The sequence below is a fragment of the Panthera tigris genome, chromosome B2, assembly GCF_018350195.1.
Source record: "Panthera tigris isolate Pti1 chromosome B2, P.tigris_Pti1_mat1.1, whole genome shotgun sequence".
NCBI lineage: Eukaryota > Metazoa > Chordata > Mammalia > Carnivora > Felidae > Panthera > Panthera tigris.
The window spans coordinates 2,524,868-2,544,931 of NC_056664.1; the positions used below are offsets into that span (position 1 = coordinate 2,524,868).

At 40.7% G+C, this 20,064-nt stretch overlaps 1 protein-coding gene across 1 annotated transcript; it reads left to right on the forward strand.

Moving 5' to 3' along the window:
* The first annotated feature begins 10,902 nt into the window (after positions 1–10,902).
* Positions 10,903–11,841, forward strand: LOC122238498 (putative olfactory receptor 2B8). The gene has a single exon (XM_042985488.1). The coding sequence runs from the start codon at positions 10,903–10,905 to the stop codon at positions 11,839–11,841; it is 939 nt and encodes a 312-aa protein (XP_042841422.1).
* Positions 11,842–20,064: the final 8,223 nt, after the last annotated feature.

Here is a 20,064-nt window from a genome sequence, read left to right on the forward strand (position 1 = left end):
GGTCAGCTCAGACCCATGAGACAGAAGCATCAAGAAAACAACAGCGATTCAGTCATAGCCCTGAGGCTGTGGAAATCTTGCCCCCACTTTTTCAGGATTCATTCAGGAACCAGATAGGGCAGCGTGTGTATGCCAAATATATCAGTGAATGTTATATATTTGAAATGTCTTAGAGACATTAGCTTGAGATCTTTTCCTTTAAGATGTGTAGTGTGCATAGACTAGTATCCAGTTTTGTGAAACTATATGTTTTTTCCACTAAAACTTAGAATTGTATGTCAGCATTGAGCTATTATGGTAATTGGAAATTCCTACTCTATCACCTTATGTGTGTCAGTACTAAGTATTTAACCTCTCACATTTGATTCAGTTCTCTTAATTATTATTGGAACACTGCGTTCTTCTGACATGTCATTGAATTATATAATTTTTTGATGTGAATTATTACATAGAATGACAATGTCTTTGTTTTGTAGTTCCGTTTAATTTTATTTTCAATAATAACATTTCTTTCTCTTCATATATGATCTTTGCTTTTTCCAAGTATTTATCTCTCATATGCAAAGTCATAATATAGGTGTAATCTATCACTGGGCTTTCCTGTATCCTGTCATATCATGATAGTTGCTAGGGACCCATACTTTGCTCCTTTGCCCAGGAAGAACGTGTTCAATATTTCCAGCCAGTTTCAATTACGTAGTTTTCCAGATGAATCCATCCCTCTTACTGCAATCAGTCATTTGATGGTACCAAACATAGATGATGGTTCTAAGTCTAATTTCGCCAGTCTTTAAATATGGTGAGAAGGAAATGAAATGCAATTTTCCATTAACCTCAGTGGACACATGTCTTTTCTCTTGGAAGATTGCTCTGTGTGGTGCACAAGCTTTATGAGGGGTGGATGTGGAGAAGGGGAGGAGGAAGGAACAGAGTGACCCAGATCAACAGAACATACTCGTGAGAATCAATGGGAGAAAGCGCTTCCCAGCCTGATCTTTCCCATGTCTGGAGTTACTAAAGGATAATAATTTTCCTGAATTGTAATGAGAACAACAATAGCAGTAAGATGGCAGACTATGAGATGAGTGCTGTGGTTCCCTCCCCGCGTGCAATCCAGCACGACACTGGGAGCAATTGTACCACTCAGGGACGATGACATTCTTGTGTCTTCTTCAGTGAGCATCTCCTTTGTCTGATATTTTATTTTTCAACTGAAAATCATAATCATTTTTGTACCTGTCAGATAGATAACCATTATGTATTCTTTTACACACACACACACACACACACACACACACACACACGATCCTGGAAAGCAGCAAATCATATGTACATGTTCATCTCACCAGGATTTTACCTTTTCTCAACTGTCTTCTTTGTCCTGATTGACATAATATTGTTAACATATACCATGATTTTATTCTAAAGTTGCAGTAGTATATCGGTGTTTTCTTGGGATGAGTTTACATTTTATTTTTGCCCTTCTTCACTTAGGTAGTGCTTCCTTTATCAGGCACATTAAAAGTTTCTGGGCAATCTATTTCAGGTAAATGTATCGATATGTGTGCGTGTGTGCATGAGACTCAAGCATGGTTTGGTTTCATTTGTTCTTCTGAGCTGGTGTGACTGAGGACACGTCATGTTGTTGCACACTCAGCCTGTCGCAAATCACTTTATAACTGTTTCTATTCAGAAAATTTTTCTGCATAGGTTTTTTGTGTGGAGACCACTGATCATAAGTTTATATGAAATTAAAGGAGGTATAATATAGTGTCAAATACCAAATCCTCCCTCCAAATATTATGAATATTTTATGCCCGTTTTGAACTTGTTTCTTTCACACATCAATGGGTCCTCCCCCAAACCTGATTCAGATTTTAAAGTCTTAGAAGATAAAAATTCACAATATGCCCAACCATTTGAGTATGATGCAACTGAAGGACTCATTTTCTGATGCCTCTCAGGTCAGTCTATAACTATTCATTTTCTTCAGTTACAGTAAGCATTGGATGAAAATGGTCATCACCCTGCCTCGAACCTGGCAATGTGTTTGGTCCAGTGTCACTAACTCTGCCAGGTAGTTCCCAGAAAGGTGATCATTGACGTAATGTGGACAGATGTCTGATTTTGTATAATACCAAAATATTGGTTTCTTTATGCCTTTCCTTATACTACTTTAAGTTTTGCATTATAGCTCTTTGACCCGTCATTGATTTAGAATGTATCTGTCTTTATCTCTGTGTCTTTATCTCTTTATTTTATCCTAGGGAGTGATGAAAAACATGTCAGGTTGTACATAATTACATGGTTGGATAACTTTCTAAAATTTTATTCTGATTAGGATGTCAATAAGGAATAATCCTACCTCTTTGAGGAATTTTACCAACTCTAATTGGTAATATGTGCAATGGAAATCTGTAGAAGGAAGAGGAAAGTGTTGGTCAATGGATTTTAGAGTTCTGATTCCAGCTGGCTCTGCATGGCCAATGAATTTTCCGAGTTCCTGTTAAATTGGTATGGTAATTAGAGGCATTTTTCAGGGAAAAGTTGAGCACTGTAATTGAATGGTGGTTTTTCGGGTTCTGTCTGATTTTTTTAATTGTTTTACTACCATAGCAAAAAAAAAAAAAAAAAAGAAAAAAAAAGAAAAAAAAAAGAAAAGAAACTGTGTCTTTCCCAAATATAATACATTAGTTAGAGAGGTAATACTGCCAAAATGTTTATGCAGAAATAGTGGTGAGATTTTGAATGTAATTGAATTCTTCGTGTAAGTACTGTCTTGTTCATAAGTTCCTATATCAGAATGCTTTTTCCACAGTGTGTGGTCTTTATATATATGTGTATATATATATATATATATGTATATATATGTGTGTATATATGCTTTTTCCACAGTATGTGGTCTTTATATATATATGTGTATATATACATATATATATATACACACACATATATACATATATATATATATATAGAGAGAGAGAGAGAGAGAGAGAGACATACCTATGTATTTTTTAATGTTTGTTTATTTTAAGAAAGAGAAGAGTGAGGGAGCAGGGAGATGCAGAGAGAGAGGGAGAGAGACAGAATCCCCAGCAGGGTCAGGGCTGTCAGTGAAGAGTCCAACACAGGGCTTGAACCCACAAAACATGAGATCATGGTCCCCGCTGAAATCAAGAGTCAGATGCTTAACCCACTGAGCCACCCAGGTGTCATCATATTCTGTTTTAGGCACACGTGGTGTGTGCAAATCCAGTTGTGTAGAATCATGAGACACATATTTATAATAACATCTCTCATCTCTGCATTTCTTTCTGATTCTTTCTGATAGCTCTTCCTCTCTTCCCTTATACATTTTTACATAACTTAAGTCTGGAACGTACGTACATTTTATAGTACTTTAAGTCCTAGTAAGCACAGACTGAAAGAACTTATATTCCTATCACTGATGGGAACACAAGGCCCATCATTTGATTTTTCTTACATTAAATATTAATGATTTATTTTTTTGAGGCTTTCTTGTTTTTAATTTTATTTTTTATATTTTTAAATTTACATCCAAATTAGTTAGCATATAGTGCAACAGTGATTTCATGGGTAGATTTCTTAGTGTCCCTTACCCATTTAGCTCATCCCCCTTCCCACAACCCCTCCAGTAACCCTCAGTTTGTTCTCCATATTTACGAATCTCTTCTGTTTTGTCCGCCTCCCTGTTTTTATATTATTTTTGTTTCCTTTCCCTTATGTTCATCTGTTTTGTCTCTTGAAGTCCTCATATGAGTGAAGTCTTATGATTTTTGTCTTTCTCTTACTAAGTTTACTTAGCATAATACCGTCTAGTTCCATCCACATAGTTGCAAATAGCAAGATTTCATTGTTTTTGATTGCCAAATAATACGCCATTGTATATATATACCACATCTTCTCTATCCATTCATCCATCGATGGACATTAGGGCTCTTTCCATACTTTGGCTATTGTTGAGAGTGCTGCTATAAACCTGGGGGTGCATATGTCCCTTTGAAACAGCACACCTGTATCCGTGGATAAATGCCTAGTAGTGCAATTGCTGTGTTGTAGGCTAGTTCTATTTTTAGTTTTTTGAGGAACCTTCACATTGTTTTCTAGAGTGGCTGCACCAGCTTGCATTTCCACCAAAAAAGCAAAAGAGATCCTCTTTCTCCGCATCCTGGCCAACATCTGTTGTTGCCTGAATTGTTAATGTTAGCCATTCTGACAGGTGTCAAGTGGTATTTCATTGTGGTTTTGATTTGTATTTCCTTGATGATGAGTGATGTTGAGCATTTTTTTCATGTGTCGGTTGGCCATCTGGTTGTCTTCTTTGGAGAAGTGTCTATTCATGTCTTTTGCCCATTTCTTCACTGGATTATTTGTTATTTGGGTGCTGAGTTTGATAAACTCTTTGAAAATTTGGGTACTAACCCTTTATCTGATATGTCATTTGCAAATATCTTCTCCCATTCAGCCTGTGGCCTTTTAGTTTTGCTGTTTGTTTTCTTCACTGTACAGAAGATTTTATTTTGATGAGGTCCCAGTAGTTCATTTTTGCTTTTGTTTCCATTGCCTCCAGAGATGTGTTGAGTGAGAACTTGCTGTGGCCAAGATCAAAGAGGTTTTTGTCTACTTTCTTCTCGAGGATTTTGATGGCTTCTTGTCTTACATTGAGGTCTTTCATCCATTTTGAGTTTATTTTTGTGTCTGGGGTAAGAAAGTGGTCCAGGTTCCTTCTTCTGCATGTCACCGTCCAGTTTTCCCAGCACCACTTGCTGAAGAGACTGTCTTTATTCCATTGGATAGTCTTTCCTGCTTTGTCAAAGATTAGTTGGCCATACGTTAGTGGATCCATTTCTGAGTTCTCTATTCTGTTCCACTGATCTGAGTGTCTGTTCTTGTGCCAGTACCATACTGTCTTGATGATTACAACTTTTTAGTAGAGCTTGAAGTCTGGGATTGTGATCTTGTTTTTCAAGATCGTTTTGGCTATTCGGGGTCTTTTCTGGTTCCATACAAATTTTAGGATTATTTGTTCCAGCTCTGTGAAGAACACTGGTGCTATTTTGATAGGGATTGCATTGAATATGTAGATTGCTTTGGGTAGTATCAACGTTTTAACAATATTTGTTCTTCCTATCCAGGAGCATGGAATCTTTTTCCATTTTTTCGTGTGTCCTTTTCAATTTCTTTCATAAGCTTTCTATAGTTTTCAGTGTATAGATTTTTCACCTCTTTGGTAGATTTATTCGTAGATATATTATGGTTTTTTGTGAAACTGTAAATGGGATAGATTCCTTGATTTCTCTTTGTGTTGCCTCATTGTTGGTGTTTCGGGATGCAACCGATTTCTGTGTGTTGATTTTATATCCTGCAACTTTGCTGAATTCATGAATCAATTCTAGCAGCTTTTTGGTGGCATCTTTTGGGTTTTCCATATAGAGTGTCATGTCATCTGCAAAGAGTGAAGTTTGACCTCCTCCTGGTTGATTGGGATGCCTTTTATTTCTTTGTGTTGTCTGATTGCAGAGGCTAAGACTTCCAATACCATGTTGAATAACAGTGGCGAGAGTGGACATCCCTGTCTTGTTCCCTACCTTATGGGAAAAGCTCTCAGTATTTCCTCATTGAGGACAATATTAGCGCTGGGTCATTCATATATGGCTTTTATGATCTCGAAGTATGCTCCTTCTATCCTTACTTTCTTGCGGGTTGTTATTAAGAAAGTTTGCTGTAGTTTGTCAAATGCTTTCTCTGCATGTATTGAGAGGATCATATGGTTCTTGTCCTTTCTTTTATTGATGTGATGACTCACGTTAATTGTTCTGTGGATATTGAACCAGCCCTGCATCACAAGTATAAATCCCACTTGGTCGTGGTGAATCATTTTTTTAATGTACTGTTGGAGCCGGTTGGCTAATATCTTGTTGAGGATCTTTGCATCCATGTTCATCAGGGATATTGGTCTATAGTTTTCCTTTTTAGTGGGGTCTCTGTCTGGTTTTGGAATCAGGGTAATGCTGGCTTCATAGCAAGAGTTTGGAAGTTTTCTTTACATTTCTATTTTTTGGGACAGTTTCAAGAGAATACGTGTTCACTCCTCCTTAAATATTTGGGAATTCCCCTGGAAAGCCATCTGGCCCTGGACTCTTGTTTTTTGGCAGATTTTTGATTACTAATTCGATTTCCTTACTGGTTATGGGTCTGTTCAAATTTTCTATTTCTTCCTGTTTCAGTTTTGGTAGTGTATATGTTTCTAGGAATTTGTCCATTTCTTCCAGATTGCCCATTTTATTGGCGTATAATTGCTCATAATATTCTCTTATTGTTGTTTTTATTTTTGCTGTGTTTGTTTTGATCTCTCCTCTTTCATTCTTGATTGTATTTATCTGGGCCCTTTCCTTTTTCTTTTTGATCAAACTTCCTAGTGGTTTATCATTTTTTTAAATTCTTTCAAAGAACTAGCTTCTGGTTTCATTGATCTGTTCTACTGTGGGTTTTTTTGGTTTCAATTGCATTAATTTCTGCTCTAATCTTTGTTATTTCCTGTCTTCTGCTGGTTTTGGGTTCATTGCCATTCTTTTTCCAGCTCCTTAAGGCGTAATGTTAGGTTGTGTATCTGAGATCTTTCTTCCTTCTTTAGGAAGGTCTGGATTGCTGTATACTTTCCTCTTATGACTGCCTTTGCTGCATCCCAGAGTTTTTGGGTTGTGCTGTTATCATTTTCATTGCCTTCCCTATACTTTTTAATTTCCTCTTTCACTTCTTGGTTAGCTCATTCATTCTTTAGTAGGATGTTCTTCAGTCTCCAAGTATTTGTTACCTTTCCAAATTTTTTCTTGTGGTTGATTTCAAGTTTCATAGCATTGTCATCTGAAAATATGCACAGTATGACCTCTATCTTTTTGTACTTACTTAGGGCTGATTTGTGTCCCGGCATATGGTCTATTCTGGAGAATGTTCCATGTGCACTGAAGAAGAATGTATATTCTGCTGCTTTAGGATGAAATGTTCTGAATATATCTGTTAAGTCCATCTGGTCCAGTGTGTCATTCAAAGCCATTGTTTTCTTGTTGGTATTTTGTTTAGATGATCTGCCCATTGTTGTGAGTGGGGTATTGAAGTCTCCTCCTATTATGGTATTACTATCGGTGAGTTTGTTTATGTTTGTGATTAATTGCTTTATATATTTGGGTGCTCCCACATTTGGCACATAAATATTTACAATTGTTAGTTCTTCTTGGTGGATAGACCCCATGATTACAATATAATGCCCTTCTGCATCTCTTGATAGAGTCTATTTTAAAGTCTAGATTGTCTGATATAAGTATGGCTACTCCGGCTTTCTTTTGTTGACCATTAGCATGATAGATGGTTCTCCATCCCCTTATTTTCAATCTGAAGGTGTCTTTAGGTCTAAAGTGTGTCTCTTGTAAACAGGATATAGCTGGGTCTTGTTTTCTTATCCATTCTGTTACCCTATGTGTTTTGATTGGAGCATTGAGTCCATTGACATTTAGAGTGAGTACTGAAAGATATGAATTTATTGCCATTATGATGCTTGTAGAGTTGGAGTTTCTGGTGGTGTTCTCTGATCCTTTCTAATCTTTGTTGCTTTGGGTATTTATTTATTTATTTATTTATATTTTTCATTGTTTCTTGCCTCAGAGAGTTCCCCTTAAAATTTCTTGCAGGGCTGGTTTAGTGGTCACAAACTCCTTTAATTTTTGTTTGTCTGGGAAACTTTTAATCTCTTCTTCTATTTTGAATGACAGCCTTGCTGGATAAATGATTCTTGGCTGCATAGTTTTCTGATTCAGCACACTGAATATATCCTGCCACTCCTTTCCGGTCTGCCGAGTTTCTGTAGATAGGTCTGCTGCAAACCTGATCTGTCTTCCCTTGTAGGTTAGGGACTTTTTCCCCTTGCTGTTTTCATGATTCTCTCCTTGCCTGAGTTATTTGTGAATTTGACTATGATATGCCTTGTTGAGGTTGGTTTTGGTTGAATCTAATGAGGGTCCTCTATGCTTCCTGGATTTTGATATCTGTGTCTTTCCCCAGGTTAGGAAAGTTTTTCACTTTATTTGCTCACATCATCTTTCGACCCCTGTTTCTCTCATCCTCTTCAGGGACCGCTATCATTCTGATGTTCCTTTGAATGGTCACTGATTTGTCTAATTCTTAAATCATGCTCTTTGGCCTTAATCTCCCTCTTTTTTTCTGCTCCATTATTCTCTATAGTTTGTCCTCTATATCGCTGACTCTCTGTTCTGCCTCATCCATCCTTGCTGCCGCTGCATCCATCTCTAATTGCAGCTCAGTTATAGCATTTTTAATTTCATTCTGGCTATATTTTACTCCTTTTTATCTCTGTAGAAAGGGATTCTAATCTATTTTTGACTCCAGCCAGAGTTCTTGTTATCATGATTCTAAATTGTGGTTCAGACATCTTGCTTGTATCTGTGTTGGTTAAATCCCTGCCTGTCATTTCTTCGTGCTGTTTCTTTTGGGGTGTATACCTTCATTTTTGTCATTTTGAAGGGAGAATAGGAATTAATGAGGTAGAAAAATTAAAATTAAAACAATTAAAATTAAAAGTATTAAAGTTAAAAAATTAAAAACACACAAATTGAATAAATGATGCTAGATCCTAGGTGTGTTTTGATCTGGGTGTTGAAAGTGGTTTGACAGATTAGAGAGAAAAAAGAGGGGGAAAGGAAATCATTTGAGAATTTGAAAAAATGAATACACTGAAGTAGACTAAAATGAGATGATGGGGGTAAATAGAATTTGGAAAAATATACACAAAACTAAATAGTATAGTAGGAAAACATAAAGAAAAATATTTTTAATAAAAATTAAAAATAAAAATGAATTTTTCTGTTTCTATATTCAAGAAAAAGAAACGAAATGAAAAAGTGAAAAAAGAAAAAGAAAAAAAAGAAATTGTTTGAAAATTTGAAAAAGTGAATACACTGTATTAGACTAAATAAAATGATGGAAGTAAAATAGAATTTGAAAAATTTACATAAAAACACACATATGGCAAAACAATTAAAGAAAAACATTTTAATAGAAATTGAAAGTAAAAATGAAGTTTTTCTCTTTCTGCATTCAAGAAAAAGAAACGAAAAAGGGAAAAAAGGAAAAAGAAAATAAGGAGATCATTTGAAAATTTGAAAAGGTGAATACACTGAAGTGGTCTAAAATAAAATGATGGAAGTAAGGTAAAATTTGAAAAAACTTAGACAAAAGTAAAAAATATAGTAATGACAATTAAAGAAAAATATTTTTAATAAAAATTGAAAATAAAAATGAATGTTTTCTCTTCCTGTATTCAAGAAAAAGAAGTGTAAAAGAGGATAAAAAAGAAAGAAAGAAAATTGAATAGATGGACCTGCTAAGAGATTGAAGTAGGACTGAAACTACTTCGTTTTCCCCTACAGGTCAGTCCATGTAGCTCTTTATAGTGCTTAAATTAAGCTGGTGGTGAGGTTTTGTTCTTGAAGAGCAAAGTGCGCCCAGTTGGGCAGGGCTTGGTGTAACAGCTCCGCTCTCCACTAGATGGCGCTGCTAGCCTACTGGGGTGGATTGTTGTGGTGCTCGTAGGTGCATATGCGCATGCGCAGGAATGGTGAAAATGGCGCCATCCAGCTACCCCGTCTCTTCTCCCAGAGTAGCAATCACGCACCAGTCCTCTGTCTTCAGGTCTCCTCCACTCCCCCCTTTTTTACTCTCTGTGACCAGGCCCCAGGCAGCACCTCTCTCCCGAGTTTTGTCTCAGATGCGGCTGTTTTCCCCGGCCCCTTACTTCTGAAGGACTGCAGCCTTGACCCATTCCGCCCCTCTGTGGGAGGGTCTGACTGAGCAATGGCCAAATGAGCAATGGCCGAATGTCAGATGCACCCAGGAACGCCCGCTGGACTCTGCTGTTGCTGGTGCCCCGAGACTTTGACCAGGTGCCAGCCCGCCCCAAAGAAAGATCGCGAGACAGTGTAGCCTCAGTGTTTCAGGGACCATGGAAAATTGCAACACACATCTGGCACCAGGCTTTACCGTCAACAACCTTGCCCCAGAACCAGTGAAGTTGGCTGCCTTCCGGGGTCTGCTGGGACCAGGTGGCTTCAACAGTTGCTACCAAATGTCCTTTCAGCAGTGGAACCACTTTTCCCCATGTGGCCTGAGAACCTCCCAGACCCCACTCTGTTCCTGGGGATTCACCTTTCCCACCAGAGCACTGCCAGGTATCGAGCTGCAGAGTTGCAGCCTTTGTGCTCCCCTTGTTTACAGTCTTAATTCAAATTAAACCCTCTCCTTTCTCCTTTCTCCCTTTTTAGTTTAGTCCCTGCAGCCTATTCAATTTTCCACTTTCCTCCAGTTGCTTTTGGGGAGGGGTGCTTTTCCCGTATTCTCCGCCCCCACCCCCCGCAGTCTCCATCCTCTCTCTGCTCGCAAAAGCACCTCCCTTCCTGCACCTTCTCATTCCCCAAGTTCACTTCTCCATGCCACGTACCTGCTGAATTCTGTGGTTCAGGTTGTGCAGAGTGTTGTGTTAATCCTCCAGTCTGTTTTCTAGGAGTGTAGGATGGTTTAGTGTTGGTCTGGCTGTATTTCATGGATGCAAGACACACAAAAACTTCCATGCTGTTCCGCCATCTTGGCTCCTCTCCTGATTAACAATTTACTTTTTATGGTAATGTCGAACGAAAGTGGAACTAATTGATCAATGTAATGAGTACACCATTTATTCAAATAGTTACTTATAAAATCTCATGACTGGTCTTAAACATGATAAACACACCCCCTGCCAACTTTTGATTTTTTTGAAGATTTCTCTTAAAATTTGCTAAATACTTGGTCTTGACAGGAAACACGTGGTAAGAAAGGATGGACCAGAAAAATGGAAGTTCTTTCACTGGCTTTATCCTGCTGGGTTTCTCTGACCGGCCTCAGCTGGAGCGAGTCCTCTTTGTGGTTCTTCTGATCTTCTATCTGCTCACCCTGCTGGGAAACACAACCATCATTGCGTTGTCCCGCCTGGACCCACACCTGCAGACTCCCATGTACTTTTTCCTGTCCAACCTAAGCTTTCTGGACCTGTGTTACACGACCAGCACTGTTCCTCAGCTGCTGGTTCATCTCAGGGGAGCAGACAAGTCTATCTCCTTTGCTGGCTGTGTAGCTCAGCTGTTCGTCTCTCTAGGTTTGGGATGCACAGAATGCATTCTGTTAGGGGTGATGGCATTTGACCGCTACGCAGCCATATGCAGGCCCCTGCACTACACAGTGATCATGCACCCCCGTCTCTGTGCCCTGATGGCTTCTGTGTCGTGGTTCATTGGTTTTGCCAACTCCTCATTGCAGTCGGGACTCATCTTCCTTGTACCACTTTGTGGAAGAAATAAAATAGATCACTTCTTTTGTGAGGTCACCCCGCTGCTCAAGCTTGCCTGTGTTGACACCACTGAGAATGAGAATGAGATCTTCTTTGTCAGTGTGATCATTCTTCTCATACCTGTGGCATTAATCACGTTCTCCTATGGTCAGATAGTCAGGGCAGTGTTAAGAATAAAGTCAGCTTCAGGGCAGAGGAAAGCATTTGGGACATGTGGGTCCCACCTCACAGTGGTTTCCCTGTTCTATGGCACAGCCATCTACATTTACGTCCAGCCCAGCAACAACTACTCCCAGGATCAGGGCAAGTTCATTTCTCTCTTCTACACCATCGTCACCCCCATGGCCAACCCCTTCGTGTATACCCTGCGGAACAAGGATGTGACGGGAGCAATGAGGAAGGTGTTCTGTCAGGACTATGACTCTAGATGACTGGGGGGGAGGAAGACCCTGTCATGAAAGACTTTGAATGCCACGGTCTTTCAGATTTCTGTGCCCTCACCATTTCCCCTGACAACTCTCATGGGGACTTCCTTAATTCACTCTTTTATGCAAGTGAGTGTTCAAACTCTAAGTTCATGGACACATTGCAGCCTCCAGAGATGCTGAGTTAGTGTTCCTAGACCATCTGCATCCTATTAATATTCAAAATGTTTCTCAGGATTTTCTTGTTTCACCACCTTTGGGAACACTTTTCCATGGCTAATTGCAAATGACAGTTACACACACCATAATACATAGCAAAAGAAGAATAAAAACCGACCAGAACACTGTAATAAATATTAATATTTTAGCATTTTCTAGCAAATGCTGGAGCTTATTGCTTATTCTTGCAGTTTGATCATGGCTCTATTACACATTCGTAGCCTGACTGGATCACAGCTTTTCCCCAGAAGTAGGAGGGCAACTGTAGGAAAAAGAATTTAGCTGATAGAAATCTTGCTAACATCCATCCTGATAAATTTATTCAGATCTCAGTCTGTGGTGTAATTTCGCCATTGTGATAATGTTTTCCCTATGAAACACAATTCTTTGTTTTTCAAAAAAATTGTCTATAGAATTGCTTTTTATTATTTTATTTTTAATTAATTTTTTATTGTCATTCCATGAGAGTTAACCTACAGTGTTATATTCCTTTCCGGTGTACAATATAGTGATTCCACATTTCCATCATCACACGTACTCTCTTTAATCTCCATCACCTATTTCACCCATCCCGCAGGCCCTCCCCTGTGGCACCAGTGAGCCCAGAGAAGGGAGGGGAGATTCCGAGTTCATGTGTCCGTACCTTCTACCTTCGCAGCCCTGTCCTGGCCTTAGTACCGTCAGGCATTAGCATAACGGCAGGGTGTGCAGTGTAGAGTGACAGCACTCTGAACACGCCCTCTGCATCCTGCTAAACTCACTCCTGGGTCAGTCATCAGAGCGCAGTCACCCCCGTGAGACCCTCCTGTACCTCCTAGTCTGCACATTTCGCAGCTACTGTTTGCCAGAGTCCCGCTCTGACCAGGCTCTTGGAGGAGGCAGGAACAGGTCACAGACCCCTGCCAATTCCACCCTTCACAGGTGACTGCTTTTTGGATGCTTGTTTTGTGATACGGGTGAGAGCTCTCTTTCACCCCAGTGGTGTTGTGGCATGTTTGAGCCCTTATGGTGCAGACTGGGAACCCCTGTGTGTGGACTCGTGGTTTGCAGGGGAACGGGGGGCTGTGTGTAGATGCAGAAAGGAGAGGATGAATGACTGGAGATCAGTGGGGTCAGGGGAAGGGCTCCCCTAGGTGGCCATAGACACAGGACACTGGCTTCTGGGAGGAGACATTTCCTTTTTTCCCCATGGCTCTTTCTGCTGTTTTGGAATTGAGTTGACATGAGATAGAGTAAATGGAGAAAACACCCAAAGTTTTATTACCACCACACGGAGGCCCAACCTGGACATTAAGACCCAAAGAAATGAAGTACCAGGTGGTTTTTACCCCTTTTATAGAGAGACAATAGATGAGCGTGGAATTGACAGGAGAAAGAAAACTGGGGTTTGGAGCTGCAGTTAGCAGGGAATGCCAAGTGGAATGTGGGCTGAGGTGGTGGGTTAGTAAAAAGTAGCAGGTTTATTTCTACAGCCTTCTCAGCTCTAAGGTCCCTACCTGTGGTGATAGGTGGTCGTTTTTCCTTCTTAGACCTGGGAGGGGACTTTCATTTGGGAGATATTTCCTGCTTCCAGGGGACAGAGGAGGGTGTGATGTCCTCACACCTGCTCTTTCCCTAGTTTCTTCTATTCAAAGTGATCAATATGCTGTTGAGGTCCACGTTGGGGGTCCCCTCTCGGTTCCCACACTTGCTCCATTTAAAAAATTTAATTCTATTGATTTACATTGTTGGGTGGATTTATTTTAACCCCTGGAGGGAATGAAATCTACAGGAACTCTAGGAAGTGTAAGTTCTTCTGTTTCCTGAACCATTTCTGAGAATGGTTTCAACCCCTTTTCAGGATGAGGGTGTTCAGTTGTTGTACTTGTGTGTTGAGTCTCAGGGAAGCATCGTGGACGTTTCTACTGATTGGGTTATTTGGGATCTCCATGATCAATGGCCTGTCTTGATCAATGGTCAAAGCCTTTGACAGGGCCCCGTCCCCCCGAATCTGTGGTAGCAGGTCACACATAATGCTTTCTCACATTTGTAAGTCGTCATTTCAAGCACTTGGAAACATGAAATAGTTTGAAAGATTCTCTTTGGAGAGCTTCTTTAGTAACTTATCTCAAGTGAGAACTCGGTTTTAATGTATTTAAAGGAAGCAGGTTGGCTAATAATGTGTTCTTTCTAGCATGAAATCAACCTCTCCCAGGTTTCACCCTCCCTCTTAGAAAAACCATCTCTATACCCGCAGAATGATTCTCCTCATAGTCTGCCACAACGTGTTACATTTTGTTTTTCATTTAGGTAGAAGCAATATATATTAATATATTATTAAACACATACACCCATGGACATGCTCGTGCACAAAATGTGCTCCATATCCAATCACCTGTAGGCCAATCTCTGAACCCTTTTGTGAAGATGATTACTACCAGAAAATATGTTTCCTTGAGCTTATCCTACTTAGAAGTGCCAGGCTCATACATGATGTATTTCCAATACGTTCTGAGATACAAACACATCCTAGACTATGTGGTAACAGTTTATCCCTGCAGGTCACATTGAAAGGAAAAAAAAAACATTTTCCAGGGGGTAGTGGGGTTATTGGCTATTGGTAGAATCTGGTACCACTCAAGAGCCCCATGGAACAAACTATACGCCTAGAGACACAGTAAGTTAAAAAATTTAGAAGTTACAGTCTTTCAGTGTTTGCTTTGATATTTGGATCACAAAGAGTCGGCTATATTAGAGATAGGACAATGCTAGAACAGCCTCACTTAGTAACTGTAAATGTTTCCAATGCCAAGAATTGTTTTCTCTATGTTGTCTTCTAGGAGCTTTACACTTTCAGGTCTTAGTTTACATGTTAATCCATTTCAAGCTCATTTTTGTGAATGGTGTCCTATCAGGCTCCAGTTTCAGTTCTCAGAATGTATTTACCCAGTTTTCATCTGTTTTGTCTCTTAAACTCCTTATATGAGTGAAGTCATATGATTTTTGTCTTTCTTGACTGATTAATTTCACTTAGCATAATACCTTCCAGTTCCATCCATGTGCTTGCAAATGGCAATATTTCATTTCTTTTGATCGCCGAGTAATACTCCATTGTATGTATGTGTGTGTGTGTGTGTGTGTGTGTGTGTGTGTGTGTGTGTGTATATATATATATATATATATATATATATATATATATATATATACAGAGAGACAATAGATGAGCGTGGAATTGACAGGAGAAAGAAAACTGGGGTTTGGAGCTGCAGTTAGCAGGGAATGCGAAGTGGAATGTGGGCTGAGGTGGTGGGTTAGTAAAGAAAAAGGAGGTTTTTTTTCTACAGCTTTCTCAGCTCTAAGGTCCCTACCGTGGGAAACCCAGGACGACGGGAAACCCAGGACAAGAGTGTTGGCTGAAAATCTTTTTGGAAGAAAAGGAACATTTTGTTTTCTCTCTGAAAGAAATCTCACCTGGTTCTTGTCCTCAGAGACAATCAACAGAGGGTGTGCTGTCTCAGGGTTCAGAGAGCGTCCACTCAAAATTTTTAGACACTTTTCTGCCAAGCAGGATTCGGGGGAGGAAACCTGCAGCCTCCTCCTCTTCATTCAAAACAGACGTCATTAGTGTTGAATGGGTGACAGCCGGTCCCGTTCAGACAGCACACTGTCCTCTGCTACTTTACTCAGAGGACTTTTGTGCGTGCAGGTGTCCTTTGAAAATGCTGGTAGGTTTGCACCGCATTTCTACTGAATGTCCTTCTCTTCCTGGGCTAACCTTGGAAGAACTGCTACTTGGCCACGTTCTAGAAGTTGCTTCCGGCCCTCAAATTCAGAGGGTAATTCCAGCCTTCCTTTGCACCTTCCTTCTCCACTCTGAGGGTGTTTCGCTTTGAATCCTTATTAATCTCTGACATATCAGCCACCTGCTTTTCAGGGACCCGAGAGCCTTGGCCTGCGGCGAGGGGCAGTCTGCCCTGGGGCCTCGCCAGCACGCACGCGGGTCACCTCCGGGTCCTCCTCATGGAGCAGGGTCAGGACCTGGTTGTGCTTCTCACACAGAGGTCTCTGCCCGCCCCTTCTCCTTGCTCCTGGTGGATGGGAAGGAGCTGGGCAGTGTCTGTCACCCTTCCAGGCTGCCCCTGGACAGCAGTGACTGCAGAGGGGCGATGGAACATGTCGTGTAGGTGAGCCCAGGATGGCCGGCTGCAGCCGCCACACAGGCTGAGTGCACACGAGGGCTGCCGGGGTCCCCGCTCGTCCAGCACACGGGGCACTTGGCTTCTGCCTGGGGTCCTCCCGGGCTGGGCCCAGCAGGCTTCCTGCAGGAACCTGGGCTCCCCAGAGACAGGTGCATACACCCTCACATCTCAGTCCTCACCGTGCTGGCGCCTCCAAGCATCCTGGGAATCTTTGGGCCTTTGGATTGCAGCTGCGGGGAGGCGCCCTTCCTGGGCCCAGGCCATGGCTCAGCCGGACAGATGCTCCTGCCTGGACCAGTGGCCTCTGCCGACGCCCACTTATCTGCGCAGGCAGCAGAAAACTGGGTTTAGAGTTTATCTAAATTTGATGAGTTTAAATTGACAAAGCTTCCTGTCAATGCAACACTTATAGTAGTATAAGGACAGATATAGAGAAACCAATATTTTGGTATTATACAAAATCTCAGACATCTGTCCACATTACGTCAATGATCACCTTTCTGGGAACTACCTTCCAGAGTTAGTGACACTGGACCAAACACATTCCTAGGTACGAGCCTGGGTGTTGACTATTTTCATCCAATGCTTACTGTAACTGAAGAAGATGAATAGTTCTGACCTAAGAGGCATCAGAAAATGAGTCCTTCGGTTGTATCATATTCAAATGGTTGGGCATACCGTGCATTTTTAATTCTTCTAAGACTTTAAAATCTGAATCAGGTTCAATGGGGAGGACCCATTGGTGTGTGAAAGAAACAGGTGCAAAACGGCATAAAATATTCATAATATTTGAAGAGAGGGTTGGTATTTCACACTATTTTATACCTCCTTTGATTTCGTATAAACATATGATCAGTGGTCTCCACACAAAAAAAACCTGTGCAGAAAAATTTTCTTAATGGAAACAATTATAAAGTGATTTGTGACAGGCTAAGTGTGCAACAACAGGACATGTCCTCTGAGTCACACCAGCTCAGAAGAACAAATGAAACCAAACCATGCTTGAGTCTCATGCACACACTCACACGTATCGATACATTTACCTGAAATAGATTGCCCAGAAACTTTTAATGTGCCTGATAAAGGAAGCACTACCAAAGTGAAGAAGAGCAAAACTAAAATGTAAACTCATCCCAAGAAAACACCGATATACTACTGCACTTTTAGAATAAAATCATGGTATATGTTAACAATATTATGTCAATCAGGACAAAGAAGACAGTTGAGAAAAGATAAAATCCTGGTGAGATGAACACGTACATATGATTTGCTGCTTTCCAGGATCATGTGTGTGTGTGTGTGTGTGTGTGTGTGTGTGTGTGTGCATGTGTAAAGGATACATAATGGCTATCTATCTGACAGGTACAAAAATGATTATGATTTTCAGCTGAAAAATAAAATATCAGACAAAGGAGATGGGCACTGAAGCAGACACAAGAATGTCATCGTCCCTGAGTGGTACAATTGCTCCCAGTGTCGTGCTGGATTGCATGCGGGGAGGGAACCACAGCACTCATCTCATAGTCTGCCATGTTACTGCTATTGTTGTTCTTATTACAATTCAGGAAAATTATTATCCTTTAGTAACTCCAGACATGGGAAAGATCAGGCTGGGAAGCGCTTTCTCCCATTGATTCTCAGGAGTATGTTCTGTTGATCTGGGTCACTCTGTTCCTTCCTCCTCCCCTTCTCCACATCCACCCCTCTTAAAGCTTGTGCACCACACAGAGCAATCTTCCAAGAGAAAGGACATGTGTCCCCTGAGGTTAATGGAAAATTGCATTTCATTTCCTTCTTACCACATTTAAAGACTGGCGAAATTAGACTTAGAACCATCATCTATGATTGGTACCATCAAATGACTGATTGCAGTAAGAGGGATGGATTCATCTGGAAAACTACGTAATTGAAACTGGCTGGAAATATTGAGCACGTTCTTCCTGGGCAAAGGAGCAAAGTATGGGTCCCTAGCAACTATCATGATATGACAGGATACAGGAAAGTCCAGTGATAAACTACACCTATATTATGACTTTGCATATGAGAGATAAATACTTGGAAAAAGCAAAGATCATATATGAAGAGAAAGAAATGTTATTATTGAAAATAAAATTAAACGGAACTACAAAACAAAGACATTGTCGTTCTATGTAATAATTCACATCAAAAAATTATATAATTCAATGACATGTCAGAAGAACGCAATGTTCCAATAATAATTAAGAGAACTGAATCAAATGTGAGAGGTTAAATACTTAGTACTGACACACATAAGGTGATAGAGTAGGAATTTCCAATTACCGTAATAGCTCAATGCTGACATACAATTCTAAGTTTTAGTGGAAAAAATACATAGTTTCACAAAACTGGATACTAGTCTATGCACACAACACATCTTAAAGGAAATATCTCAGGATAATGTCTCCATTTAATACACTTCAAATATATAACATTCACTGATATATTTGACATGAATATGCTGCCCTATCTGGTTCCTGAATGAATCTTGAAAAAGTGGGGGCAAGATTTCTGCAGCCTCAGTGCTACGACTGAATTGCTGTTGCTTTCTTGATGCTTCTGTCCCATGGGTCTGAGCTAACCTCAGACATATGAGAACAGGCCCCCGATGATGAGGGAGGAGGAGCAAATGAGGGGATACAGCCGTCACTACATAGGAAATGACAGATGTGATGAACACTGACAGGGCTGTAGGGCAGGTTCTGTGGAAGAAGACGATGAAGTAGGATTTCCAGGGCGTGTTGTTTATTCAGGGAATGCTCTTGGGATAAACGGGGTGAGGGAAGGAAAACAGTAGAGAATGTTGCTCAGCAAGGATGTCGTCTCTAGTGGAACAGAGCAGGTGCCTGATCCCATGAGAAGCTGGCCAGAAATCTCCAGCAGAACCATCCATCTGTGATGGTAGAAATACTCTGTCCTCACTGTCCAATACTATGCCCACCCTTTACCTGTCATACCTGAGCACTGAAAATGTCCTAGCTAAGAAATTGAATTTTACGTTTTATTTAATTTTAATGAATTTGAATTTAAAAAACTTATGTGTCTACTTACTAAACTATTGGGCAGCACAGCTCTGGAGCATGGATTGCATCAGATTCAGGCCTGCCTTGGTGTTGTCACCTTTTGTACATCCCATAAGTCTGTCACTGGCTATAAGCTGCCTCCACCATGTCCCCCAGAGCCCTTGGCAATGTAGCTCCCTCTCAGCTGAGGGAAATTCTCTTAAGAAGACAATGGCTCTGAACCTTGGAGCCCACACTCATACCAACTAGGGTTTGGATAGGAGCCCCAGCAGGTAAAGAGCATCTGGGCAGGTCACCAACAGCATTCATACAAGAGTCCATTCATGATCGTGTGCAAGGACAGAAAGACGGGACCTAGAGTACTTTACACATCACCTCAGTGCAATCACACACGCACACACATACACACCACGACACTTCTCTAATTCATCTACATGTAATCGTTTAGGTTTGTTATTACTTTTTTCTTCTCAAAATGGTGTTTTTAAAATTTATTTTCAGAGAGGGAGAGAGAGAGGGAGCGCAAGCAGGGGAGGGGCAGAGAGAGGAATAGAGAGAATCTCAGGCAGGCTCTGCAGTGTCAGCACAGAGACAGATGTGGGTCTCGAACCCACAAGCCATGAGATCATGGCCTGGCTGAAATCAAGAGTCAGATGCTTAACTGATTGAGCCACCAGGCTGCCCGTTCAAATCGGTATTAGAACTCATTTGAAGGATCACCACTTCTTGTGAAAATAAAGTCAAAATAATTTTCCTTGACAAAATATACATAAAATGGAACTTCCCTGTTG

Coding starts and splice junctions, on each gene's coding strand:
- LOC122238498 (XM_042985488.1), top strand. CDS start 10,903: ATGGACCAGAAAAATGGAAGTTCTTTCACTGGCTTTATCCTGCTGGGT.